We start from the raw sequence: 13863 nt of genomic DNA, 5'->3' as shown, positions 1-13863 counted from the left end.
AATATAATGCAGTGTTGCCCTGCACTATTACAAATAGTGTGTTTACTTCAGAAACATTACTAATGTTTATAAATATAAGCTGCTGTGTAGCCATGGGGGCAGTCATTCAAAGGAGAAAAGGCTCAGGTTACACAGCAGATAGCAGATAAGCTCTGTAGAACATAATGGTGTTATCTGTTATCCACTATTTAACCTGTGCCATATAGACTTTTTTCAATTTCTGCCATTGCTACACAGCAGCTTGTTTATATGAACTATAGTAGTGTTTCTGAAGCAAACACATCAGTTTTACCAGTGCAGGGCAACACTACATGATATTTTCATTACTTTAAAATACTTTCCGTTTTTGGTGTTACTGTTCCTTTAACATACTAAAAGATAACATAAAGGCAAACTACCCCATTAAGGGAACTTTTAAACTACAAAATGCTTAGGCTACATAAAAACAAATAAGCAAAAAGCCTATTAAATGCGCTGATCTGGTTTTTGAGTTTCTTTTTTTTATCCATATATTTGAAAGTGAAACTTTATTGGTAAATGAAACATACAAAATACTATATATTGTTACAGTCGTTACATGAATTGGAATTGGCACGTGCAAGAATAAAATTAGCACGACAACATGTGTACTTTAACTGCTGCTATGGTTAAAGGGGACCCGTCACCCAAACATAAAAATCAATATAATAAAAGTCCTTTTTTTTAAAGGGGTGGTTCAGCTTTTAATATGTTATAGAATTGTTAATTCTAAGAAGCTTTTCATTGGTCTTCATTATTTTTTACCTAGTTTTTTTAATTATTTGCTGCCTTCTTTTTACTCTTTCCAGCTTTCAAATGGGGGTTACTGACCCCATCTACAAGAACAAATTCTCTGTAAAGATACAAATGTATTGTTATTGCTACTTTTTATTACTTATATTTCTACTCAAGGTCTCCTCTATTAATATTCCAGTCTTTCTTCAAGTCACTGCCTGGTTGCTTGGGTAAATTAGACCCTAGCAACATATAGCTGCTGAAATTCAATACTGGAGGAACAAAAAGGCTAAATAATTTAAAAAAAAAACACAAAAATTAAAAATAGAATACTAACTACAAATTGTCCTATATCACTGGCTACGTCATACAAAAAGTTACCTACCCCTATAACAGGGTACCTGCTCCAGACACAGGTTGTAGGGGGATTTGTGCCTCCTGTAAGCTAATGATAGCCCTTATCATGGTGGCTGTAGTGGCAGAAATAAGTGATTATGAAAAACCTCACTGGCAGGGTTATCTTGCCATATATTTTCACATCTTGGATCTGACATTTTGCTTTTTCTGCATGAAACGAGATATTAAGAGACCCCCATTTAAAGAGCAGTTCTGTATTTTATGGAGTTTGGCGGCTCAGTTCTAACTGGGAATTATTGTGAGTAGCTATAGTTCCAGTGTTTGTCTTAAAGGAAAAGGAAAGATTAAAATGAAGTAAGCTTTATCAGAAAGGTCTATATAAATACATCAGTAATCCCTCAAAGTAATGCTGCTCTGAGTCCTCTGTCAAAAGAAACACCACATTTCTTTCCTTCTATTGTGTACTCATGGGCTTCTGTATCAGACTTCCTGTTTTCAGCTTAAACCTCCAGGGCTAGGGCTTGAGCATGCTCAGTTTGCTCCTCTCTCCCTCCCTGCTCCCATCCCTGCTGTAATCTGAGCTCAGAGCTATGAGTGAGCAGGGAGAGACTGAGGCAGGAAGTGATGTCACACAAGCTAATATGGCAGCTGCTATCCTAAACAAACAGAGAGCTTCTAGAGCTGTTTACTCAGGTATGGTAAAGCATTCCACAGAATAAATATAGTCTTATAGCTTGCATTATTGTAGTTAATCTATTGGAAATAAACTGTCTCGGTAGCTTTCCTTCTCCTTTAATATCAAACACAATCAGTGTCGGACTGGGATGCCAGGGGCCCACCAGAAAATCTTAGACCGTGGGTCCACTTTCCAAGCTATTATTCCTCCTCTCCTCACTTAACCACTTTATTCTCCTAGACTTTTATGTTTGCATAGTTCTTCCATTATTAAGCATTTTTTCCCATAAAGAAATAAGGAATGACCATGAAATTTGGCACAAAGATAGAAGCAAAAGGGTCCACTGACACCTGGGCCCAACGGGACTTTTCCTGGTATCCCGGTGGGCCAGTCTGACACTGAACACAATGTCATTCCCATTGCTTGGGATTCTCAATGTCCTCACTGGCAGGGTTGGATGAGATACCCTTGAACAAATTGTTGATTTGTTTGTTTGTCTATTGTATATTTAAAGCTGACAATATTGCTACTTTATTTGCCTGCAGCTGGCAGGCTGAGTTGTGCCATACGACTGGCATTACTGGGTGTGACTACCTGCAGACACATGACAAAGCAGGGTGGATGCCCCTTCAGTCTGGGCTTCTCAACTAGCTCTTCATTCATTTCTCATCCCTAGCCCAGTACAATGCATTTAGAGGCAATAAATACACATGACTTTGCATTGTGTACAACTAGTATCTGCTCCCTGCGATAGAGGCTTCAGGCACCCTGAGATAAACAGGCTCGGGTGGGTTATTAATAGGAAACCTATAAATATCTGCCATGTCTCCACTCTGTAAATGACCAATTGCCAAACAGCTTTTGGATCAATCATTTACAGCAAAGGATCCAGCCGTCAAGATATATGACACAGGTCGGAAGATACAGGATGAATGGTCTAGAAAATATACTGATATATTCATAAAAACAAAGATCCAAATTGTGCAGGGTATGGCTCTTTAAAGATAAAGCTTGACAATGGAGAAGAATAATAATACTGAGTGCTTATGTAAGGCTTTGGTAAAAAAATTTTTGATCGAATGGAAATCCTTCGATCAATTGCTAAAAATCGCTCGAATCGTTCGATGTTAACTATTTAGTCGCTCGATCGAACGATTTCTATTTGATCGTTCGATTGAACCTTTTGCACTAAAATCCTTCGAATTCGATATTCGAATTTGAAGGATCCCTCGAAATTCAACCCTTGATAAATCTGCTGGTACAAGAGGGGGGTTGTGGGTGCACTCCTAAGGCCATATAAAAAAATATTTAAATACAATAATCCCCTGCTATACTTTTAGGATTATCAAATGTTATTGAATGAAAACTAGGACACTGGTCAAAGGGGGCCATTCCCAAGTAAACTGAGACCTTTGGGAGCCCAGGACTTGACTTTGTTGTCCATATGTATTCAACGAACAAGCTGTGAATAGTGACGGACGAATCTCTCCTGTTTCGCTTTTCCGAAAAATTCACGTATTTCCTGCAAAATTCATGAAACGGCGAAACATTTTCGAAAAATTGAGAAAGCAGAAAGTTCACGAAAAATTTGTGAGATTCGGACGTTTTCATGAAAAATCTAGCATTTCAAACGTTTTCACGAAAAAATTGTAACATAGTAACATGGTAAGTAAGGTTGAACCTCTTACTTACATCATGTCTCTCTACATGCAGGATTTGTGCAAAAGGCAGTTATTTTGTTAGATTTTGTTTGTACTGGAATCAGTTATTTGAGTGAGCTCTAATACATCTGCTAGGAAAGGAGCCCCCTATAAGATATAGTGGATCTAACTGTCAGTGAATATCTGACACCCAACTGCTGCATGAAGACAGAATGAAGAGAAACAGATGCTGAGAGAGGGACAGTGAATATAAAACTTGATTATTTCAGATATGATGCAGAATATTTAATTGATTGTATTTACAAAGTTTCTTATTTCAGACTGTAGAAGCTTATATAAAATTTTCATTTCCGCGATAGTTCCCCTTTAACATTTCTGGTTTGTGTACCAAAGGCTTCAGGAATAATTCTACTGAAGACATTTTAACTGACATGACAAGAACAAGATAGATGGGGTTGAAAAGTACCTGGGAGCTTTTCTTCTGTCTATTAAATGTGACGGGTTTGATCTTATGTTGGTACCACAGTCCTTACTCACATGTCTCATCTGAAATCACAGACAGTAATGCAAATTGTTGGATTCGTTGTACTAATGCATGTCCTTACATTGCCTGCAGTTCATTTATAATTGAAATCTGTATCTGTTTGCAGTCTCTCACTGGTATATTATAAAAACCACTTACCTTTATTTCTGTTTTTAGTGTCTAACCGCAGCCTTGTGCCTTTATATGGTCACAGAACCCCTCAGTGACTTCTAATATCCTTATCATTTACAGTAGGGGGTACATTATCCCTTATAATACATGAGTGATACTCAGAGTTCCCTGTATAACTCAGCCTGCAGCCTTGTGCCTTTATATGGTCACAGAACAACCCCTCAGTGACTTCTAATATCCATATAATTTACAGTAGGGGGTACATTATCCCTTATAATACATGAGTGATACTCAGAGTTCCCTGTATAACTCAGCCTGCAGCCTTGTGTCTTTATATGGTCACAGAACAACCCCTCAGTGACTTCTAATATCCTTATCATTTACAGTAGGGGGTACATTATCCCTTATAATACATGAGTGATACTCAGAGTTCCCTGTATAATTCAGCCTGCAGCCTTGTACCTTTATATGGTCACAGAACAACCCCTCAGTAACTTCTAACATCCTTATCATTTACAGTAGGGGGTACATTATTCCTTATAATACATGAGTGATACTCAGAGTTCCCTGTATAACTCAGCCTGCAGCCTTGTGCCTTTATAAGGTCACAGAACCCCTCAGTGACTTCTAATATCCTTATCATTTACAGTAGGGGGTACATTATCCCTTATAATACATGAGTGATACTCAGAGTTCCCTGTATAACTCAGCCTGCAGCCTTGTGCCTTTATATGGTCACAGAACCCCTCAGTGACTTCTAATATCCTTAACATTTACAGTAGGGGGTACATGATCCCTTATAATACATGAGTGATACTCAGAGTTCCCTGTATAACTCAGCCTGCAGCCTTGTGCCTTTATATGGTCACAGAACCCCTCAGTGACTTCTAATATCCTTATCATTTACATTAGGGGGTACATTATCCCTTATAATACATGAGTGATACTCAGAGTTCCCTGTATAACTCAGCCTTGTGTCTTTATATGGTCACAGAACAACCCCTCAGTGACTTCTAATATCCTTATCATTTACAGTAGGGGGTACATTATCCCTTATAGTACATGAGTGATACTCAGAGTTCCCTGTATAACTCAGTCTGCAGCCTTGTGCAAAGTATATATATATAAACTTTGATTTGGAATGAATCATCCCTAGACCAGCACTTCCCTTTGTGAAATCATTCATTTTTATTTATATACACACACATATTAGTGTTCCAACATTTCGGTCCTTGTTAGGCCCTTTTTCATAGTACTATTTAAAGATTGTTTTGCACATTGGATGTTGTCCTTGAATAAGGTCCTAACAAGGACCGTTGGAACTCTAATATGTGCGTAATGATTTCACAAAGGGAAGTGCTGGTCCAGGGATGATTCATTCCAAATCAAAGAATATTTCTAAGAATTGACTGTGCACCCCGAAGATTACCGAGGTAGAGTGTGGACGCTTAACAGAATTTTTTGGATATATATATATATATATAGTGAACAAAGTATCCCTTCTTGTAAAATATGAGGATGTTACAAATTACCAAGGAGTTCCATGACCATTTAAAAGCACAAGGCCAAGGTGACTTCTAATATCCTCATATTTTGCAACAGGAGGTACTTTATTTATTATAATACATACATTTCTGTGAGTCATGTGACAGTAATGACATCACTAAACTCTGATTATACGATATGATCTACAGGATATTCATGACTCTTGGGTATTATATAGTGAATAAAGTACCCCCTCGTGTAAAATAAGGATATTATAAGTTACTGAGGAGTTTCATTTTTATGCAGGTCATGGAACTCTGACGTAACTTGTAATATCCTAATTTTTTTCAACTGGGGGTAGTTTATTTATGATAATACACAAGTTTCAGTGAGTCATGTGACAGAAATGACATCAGAACTCACCGTTTATTACTGATGACATCAGAACTCACCATTTATAAGGGTATCATTTAAAAGATATTCATGGCTTTTGTGTATTATATATATATATATATATATATATATATATATAGAGAGAGAGAGAGAGAGAGAGAGAGAGAGAGAGAGAGAGAGAGAGAGAGAGAGAGAGAGAGAGAGAGCAGTCCATGAAAGCACGCTCAGCGATCACCATCCAGTGTGTATCAAAAAGTTATTTATTGGTGCATGGTGTATCAACGCGTTTCGGCTCACCTGGAGCCGTCGTCATATATATGCACCATTCTATTGTACAGTGCCATATGTGGCACAAGTTGATGCTTTATAAATACATGTTAATGATAATAATAATAGTAATAATTATTATTATAATGATGATGAAGATAATGTTCTATTTAGCTATGAAAGATAATTCCAAAACCACATTTATTTATGGTATTTGTTTCTTTCAGTACACCCGGGTGTGGATACCTGATCCGGATGATGTCTGGAGAGCAGCAGAAATTATCAAGGACTATAAAGAAGGGGATAAAAGTCTGAAGTTAAAACTAGAAGATGAGTCTGTAAGTAAAAAGAATATTTTTTTTATCAGTGCTGCAACTGAAACAAGTGTTCAGAGTAGTGGTAGATCGCTCACGTGTGTGTTCTTTAGGCACAGAATTTCCCAGAGATCACTGTGGGAAAAGGTGACGTCAAACATCAATGGATAAAATGCCCTGTGCTCCAGAAGACTAAAATCATTATATTCCGCCCTGTACTGATACCTCCTCTGCTTCAATGGGATGTTTTTATATAAAGAACACACACTTCTAGAAGAATAGGGTATAAATTGAGGCTCCCAGGACTATTTTATCCTGCATACTATTATCCATTATTATAAATTGCTAAAATCCATAATTATTAGATTTGGACAAATACCCTGAACCAGTATTGGGATCATAGAGCAGGAGCTATGCAGATCCGTAGGGAGATGACAACATTACTGTGCCAAAGTTATCCTCATCCAACAGGAATTTCCTGATAAATATATGGATGATTTTTGGCCAGATATCAAATGGGCTAAACATTTTTTATCGCCCCTGTATAGCCAGAGTTAGCTGACTGTGCTGGTTATATAGCAACATGAGCAAAGTTTCCTCCAATCCGATGTCTGCTTTTGTTTTACTAAGTGTGTTAACATCTTCATTCTGATTGGCTGCTAGGATTACAAGATGAATGCCATGGAATTACATAACTGTTTGTATCCGATTACCTGGTGGTGTTTATATTGCGATTGATTGCTTGTATTTAACATCTTTCCCACTACCTGCCCTGACCCTGTAGTTTATCTTGGCCTCTGTCCTTTACCTTTAATCCTATAAGACTACAAACACATTTTCCTAGTATGCCACTGCCTATACTGTGCTAATGGTTAAAGAGGTGGTTCACCTTTAAGTTAACTTTTAGTATGTTATACAATGGCCAATTCTAAGTAACTTTTCAATTGGCCTTCATTATTTATTTTTTATAGTTTTTTTCATAATTTGCCTTCTTGTTCTGACTTTTTCCAACTTTCAAATAGTGATGCACGGAATCCAGGATTCGGTTCGGGATTTGGCCTTTTTCAGCAGAATTCGGATTCGGCTGAATCCTTCTGCCCGGCTGAACTGAATCCGTATCTTAATTTGCATATGCAAATTAGGGGTGGGGAGGGAAATCACGTGACTTTTTGTCACAAAACAAGGAAGTAAAACATGTTTCTCCTCCCCCTTAATTTGCATATGCAAATTAGGATTCTGATTTGGTTCGGTATTCGCGAAGGATTCTGGGGGTTGGCAGAATTCAAAATAGTTGATTCGGTGCATCCCTACTTTCAAATGGGGGTCACTGACCCCATCTAAAACAAATGCTCTTCTACTTTATATTCATATTCCAATCTCTTATTCAAATCAGTGCATTTTGTCAGGGCAAATTGGACCTTAGCAACTAGATGACTGAAATTGGAAACGCGCTGCTGCATAAAAAGCTAAATAACTCAAAAACCACAAATAATAAATAATTTAAACCAATTAAAAATTGTCTCAATCACTGTCTACATCATACTAAAAGTTAATTAAAAGGTGAACAACCCCTTTAAGCTGCCATATATACACAAGCCAAGACACAGGCCGAGGGTCTCATACAAGGGTCAGAGCCTTCAACTTTTATGTGCCTGTGTATAGTCAGCTTTAATCAGTATCAACTGGAAACCAGATCAGCTTGCACACTTATAAACATGCAATAACCTGAATGTGAAATGCTCTGCCTGCTAGCTGTCATAAACTACAATTCCCATCATCCTCAGCCTTGATCTGTTACCGAAGGGATGGATTACCCTGGGGATGGATTCCTCTTGATATCCAATTAAATGAAGGTTTAGATACATGTTCTGTATGACAGTAATTTTAGATGCATAGCTACGTACAGTCTATTGACAGTTTCATTGGTATAAATATCACAGATCCCTCTGTCCGTCCCTCATCCAAACCATCGCATCAGTTACAGTGAAAAGCAGAACTCGTCACCTGTCGGAGGAAAGGTTTGATATATATAGAGAGCTGTGTCCTTTCCAGCTGAGTTATCTGTGACCCACAAGCAGGACCAGACCAGACCAGAATTAAAATAGGCCTTGGCATTTCAGGTACACAGAGGCCCAATTAGCCCACACTAGAGTCCTGCAGCAGGTCGGGTACCCGCGGGTTACCCGCAAAAACCTGCGGTACCCTGCGTGTTGCTGATAGAAGTTCCGGGTGCGGTTATAGACGCGGGTCGGCGGTTCTGCGGGTTTGCGGGTCGGGCTGCGGGTCTTCTCAATAGGGATATTTACTCCTTTTTTCTGGTCACGTCTACTTCCGATGACATCACTTCCTGTTTACAATGACAGCAACCCACAGATTGCCAGTCCAGGCCTGCCCACAAGGTAGAAATATATGTGAAACGATGTGCTGCAACTTTCAGGCAATTCACAAAAAGCAGGTTCTAGTTTTGCAGGTATGACACAGGCCTTAAATAGATGTAAAGTTGTCTTTTGTATTCCTTTATTAAACATTTACACCAATAACCTTACAAGTACCGCTAGCCATTCCCATCCTTTTTAGGGGACAAGGCAGTTGTGATCCTCCAGTTATTACTTGCCCTTTAAAAAATATGTGTGTTTGTGTGTATGCTTATGGAAAGTGGAAGTATTATGCGTGTCATTATTATACTCTTCATTGGTTTATACAAAATATATGCATGAGCAGACCTTTTGGTTGGTTTCTGTTTGCTGCTTCCGAAAACATGGTTGCTGTACTTATTGTATGATCAAAAAAGGGATGTGGCATATTACTTATAACTTCACCTAAACTATAATAACTTTTCTATGGATCTGTTGTCAGGTCATACAGCACCCCGTGGATCCAAACCAGTTACCGCATCTCCGCAACCCGGATATCCTGGTGGGAGAGAATGACCTGACGGCTCTGAGTTATCTTCATGAACCGGCCGTACTCCATAACCTAAAAGTCCGTTTCATGGAATCAAATCACATTTACACTTATTGTGGTAAGAGAGTCTAAATTAGTAATACTAATGTTAACTTTTTTTGGCCCTTGCGAAAAAAACCAAGTACTGATATACTTATTACTGCTCTGTGGCCTTCCCTTAAATAAGGTGGTTCACCTTTAAAGGAGACATATAGAATATATATATATATATATATAAAAAAAAAAATTTGTAGGCAATAAAATATACTATATGGTGCTGGTTTTACTTTTGACGGTAATTTAATTTTGTTTTTAAAATTAGCCCCTTTATTTGAGCCCCCCATAAAGGTTCTCTGGTCCCTGTTTCAAATGAAGGGTGGGCGTGTCCTAATGGTCCCTGCCAGAAACACAGATGGAGAGGGACAGCCAATCACAGCCCTGCAGTCACACAAGCAAAGACAGGCTTCAGTTCCTTATCAGGTCAGCATAGCTGCTGATTGGTTCCTGTCCTACTGTGCAGTGTGCTGAGTGAGGCTCCCCTGTACAGCCTGGGAATGGAGGCAGCAGGAAGTGGAACAGAAGGGCGGGACTAGTAGGGTTTTTGCATAAATGTACACTAAAGTAACCAGAAAAAAACTTTTTAAAGCACATTCCTTCTATATCTAAAGAGTTTAATGCACATTTTTTTTTACATAATATGTCTCCTTTAAGTGCACTTTTAACATAGTAACATAGTAAGTTAGATTGAAAAAAGACACATGTCCATCAAGCTCAACCTTGCCTAACTGCCAGTTGATCCAGAGGAAAACCCCCATTTGAAGCCTCTCCAATTTGCCTCAGAGGGGGAAAAAAATCCTTCCTGACTCCAAAATGGCTATAGGTAACTGCCCAGTGTTGATAAATGAGCCCCACTGTGCTCTGGCTGCTGGTTATAACTATGTTTACCATCATACTCTATATCCTCATTATTTAATCAGACTTGATATTGCTGAACTGCAGATTCCAAATTCCATAGACAGTGGAGGACCATAGTTTGCCCAAGGCTTTTATAGTGATTAAATTACCCCCTCTTGTAAAATATAAGGATATTATAAGTTATATCATTAGGAGTTCTATGACCATATAAAAACACAAGGCTGCAGGCCGAATGTTTTTATACAGGTCATGGACCTCCAAGTCAGATATTCTCTGATTATAACTATAGCAACCAATCATTTGATTGGTTGCCATAGGTTATTGCCCTTGGGCAAATTTGCCCAGCGTTGATAAATGACCCCCAGTGTGTATCAGGTGCCAATAAAATAATGAATGCAAATGAATCTGATTCATGTTTAAATATCTATGTCCTTGCAGGAATTGTACTTGTTGCCATAAACCCATACCAGCAGTTGCCAATCTACGGAGAAGATGTTATCTACGCATACAGCGGCCAAAATATGGGGGACATGGACCCTCACATATTTGCAGTGGCTGAAGAGGCTTATAAGCAGATGGCCAGGTAACTGCCTCATTCCTTCTAAAGATTTTCCTTGGAACATGAGCTGTGCCATTAATGTAGTTAATACCTCTCTGCCCACAACCTGACACTTCGCCCCAAGATTAGAGAACCACCTGAGCAATAAAATGAATAAAAGGGGTGGGTCGCCTTCAAGTTAACTTTTAGTATGTTATGGAATGGTCAATTCTAAGCAGTTTTTCATTGACGATCATTTTTTATTTTTTTGTAGTTTTTTGCCTTCTTCATCTTACTTTCATCAACTTTCAGAATGGGGGTCGCTGACCCCATCTAAAAACAAATGCTCTCTGAGATAACGCATTTATTCGTATTGCTACCTTTTAGTACTCATCTTTCTATTCATCGTCCCGTCTCTTATTCAAATCACTGCATGGTTGATAGGGGAATTTGGACCCTAGCAACAAGATTGCTGAAACTGCAAACCGGAGAGCTGCTGAATAAAAAGCTAAATAACTCAAAAACCACAAGTAATAAAAAATGAAAACCAATTGCAAATCATCTCAGAATATCACTCTCTACATCATACTAACAGTTAACTCAGAGGTGAACAAGTCCTTTAATGATGACTGGTAGGGTAAAGTATAAACGCCAATATCTGTTATTGTCTGAGTGCAGTAGATCTCTATAGCAATCTAATGATATGTTTGCCTCTATAGATTCCAGCCAGGGCACGTACAGTAAGTTTACAGAAGTAAGAATTGTGTATCTTCTGTAACGTGTATCAATTATACCCCTAGATGACTGATTCTTTGTTATCTTCTCCCAGGGATTCAGACTGTTCTAACAAACAAGACACAGACAATTATTCCGGTTGGCCGTGTTCCCAAACAGAGGCTTTTAATTGCTTTCATATATTAATATTCATAGGCATAAACCGCTACAGGATTTATTGAGCTGTGTATATCCCGTTACTGACGGCCGATGTTAGGAATTGAAGTGTGTTATGATTGAGCTTTTTTTTTTTGGAGATTCTGAATTGAGGGCACATTTACATGGGAGACAAAGGGGATGCAGCATCTGGCCTCATTGCTTCAATAAAGTCAAGAAGAAGCCCCTTTTCCTTGGAGAGAAGAATTGTGAATTATTAATAGATTTATATGTGTTTTTCCAGCCATGGGCCCTGGAGTCAGAAAAGGGACAGCTGCTGCCCATAGCCGTATATACACTTTCCATTTGATTTTATTTGTGTTACAAGAGTGTAGGCCGGGAATTGGGGTTGCGTTGCTTCTCGTCTGTTCTTAAATGGGAATCTTGCAATTTTGTGGAATTCCTAAGCAAATGCTGTGTCTTGTGGAGATTCCAGATTACTGGAATCCCAGGTGGCTGACAGCAGAGCACGTGCAGTGAATCAGCAAAAAAGAAGATGGGGAGCTACTGGGGCATCTTTGGAGACAATGCCTTCAGCTGGTTCAAAGACCAAAAACACACAGGTTTCTACCTAATTTGTTCCTGTTTAAGGGAAGAGACACAGGCTGCTATTTCGGGAGATAAGTTGCGCAGTGACAAATCGCTTCTTCTTCGGGAAAATAATCTCCCTGAACTGCCTTCCCGCTGGCTAGAATGTAAATCGCGGGGGCGGAATGGCACTCGGATCGCTCGTGAGGCAACTTCAGAAGACGAATTGTTCAGAGTGCCATCCCGCTGGCGATTTTCATTCTAGCCGGCGGGAAGTCAGTTCAGGGAGATTAGTCACCCGAAGAAGAAGCGATTTGTCGTCGGCGACTATTCTCCCAAAATAGCAGAGTGTGTGTCTCTGCCCTAAAGGAGAACAAAACCCTAAAAATGAATGTGGCTAAAAATGGCATATTTTATAGAGTGAACTTATTGCACGAGGCTAAAGTTTGAGCTTGTCAATAGCAGCAATGATCCAGGACTTCAAACTTGTCACAGGGGGTCACCATCTTGGAAAGTGTCTGTGACACTCACATGCTCAGTGGGCTCTGATTGGCTGTTGAGAAGCTAAGCTTAGGGCTCGTCACTAATTATCCAGCAGAAAATGAGCTTCCCTGGCTGTAATATAAGCTGATGCTACAGGTTTGCTGATTATTCAATTCTGATGCTAATTGCACTGGTTTCTGTGCTGCCATGTAGTAATTATCTGTATTAATTACTAATCAGCCTTATATTGTGACATTTCTATTCTATATGTACTGTATATTGTGAGTGGGTCCCTAAGCTCAGTAAGTGACTTTTTATTACTCATCTTTCTATTCAGACCTCTCCTATTCATATTCCAGTCCCATATTCAAATCAATGCATGGTTGCTAGGGGAATTTGGACTGTAGCAACCAGATGGCTGACGTTGCAATCTGGAGAGCTGCTGAATAAAAAGCTAAATAACTCAAAAACAACAAATAATAAAAAATGAAAACCAATTGCAAGTCATCTCATTACATCATACTAAAAGTTAACTTAAAGGTGAACAACCCATTTCTCTGGAACTGACCAGACAGTATGTTAAGAGACTGGATGCAACTTTATGCCACAAGATTTGGGGCTCAGAGGTTACTAGAGAAAAGTGACTTTAATAAGGCATGCCTTTGAAATTCATATTTCATATGTTTTCTTGCTTTTTCCAACCCCACTAGAAGATATAAAATATCGGTCAGTAGGTGTAGCAAACTTTATATATACAGACAAGTTCTGGTTACTTTGTAGAATATCGAGGGAGTTACACTGAGAGTTATTAAGCTGTGGTAGTCCTGCTGTTGGTGACATTAAATCAAATCCAGAGAACCTTGATTGATGGAGGATGCTGGGATATGTAGTTGTGGCAGTGTTTTAAGAGACTAGTAACTATAAGAAATCACTGACGTTGATGGACATTCCGGCTCAGGGACTTT

The 13863-nt window shown here is 38.9% G+C and overlaps 1 protein-coding gene across 2 annotated transcripts in view; it reads left to right on the top strand.

Moving 5' to 3' along the window:
- myo5b.L (myosin VB L homeolog) overlaps positions 1-13863 on the top strand; it is a 159834-nt gene that overhangs the window by 46249 nt on the left and 99722 nt on the right. For both annotated transcript variants that reach the window (XM_041570190.1, XM_018266955.2), the window contains exons 2-4: positions 6475-6585; positions 9418-9583; positions 10858-11002. In XM_041570190.1, coding sequence (XP_041426124.1) covers positions 6475-6585; positions 9418-9583; positions 10858-11002 — 422 coding nt within the window. The remainder of the gene's footprint in view (positions 1-6474; positions 6586-9417; positions 9584-10857; positions 11003-13863) is intronic.

This window comes from Xenopus laevis, chromosome 1L (genome assembly GCF_017654675.1).
Source record: "Xenopus laevis strain J_2021 chromosome 1L, Xenopus_laevis_v10.1, whole genome shotgun sequence".
Lineage (NCBI taxonomy): Eukaryota > Metazoa > Chordata > Amphibia > Anura > Pipidae > Xenopus > Xenopus laevis.
This window is presented reverse-complemented; position numbering and strand designations above follow the sequence as displayed.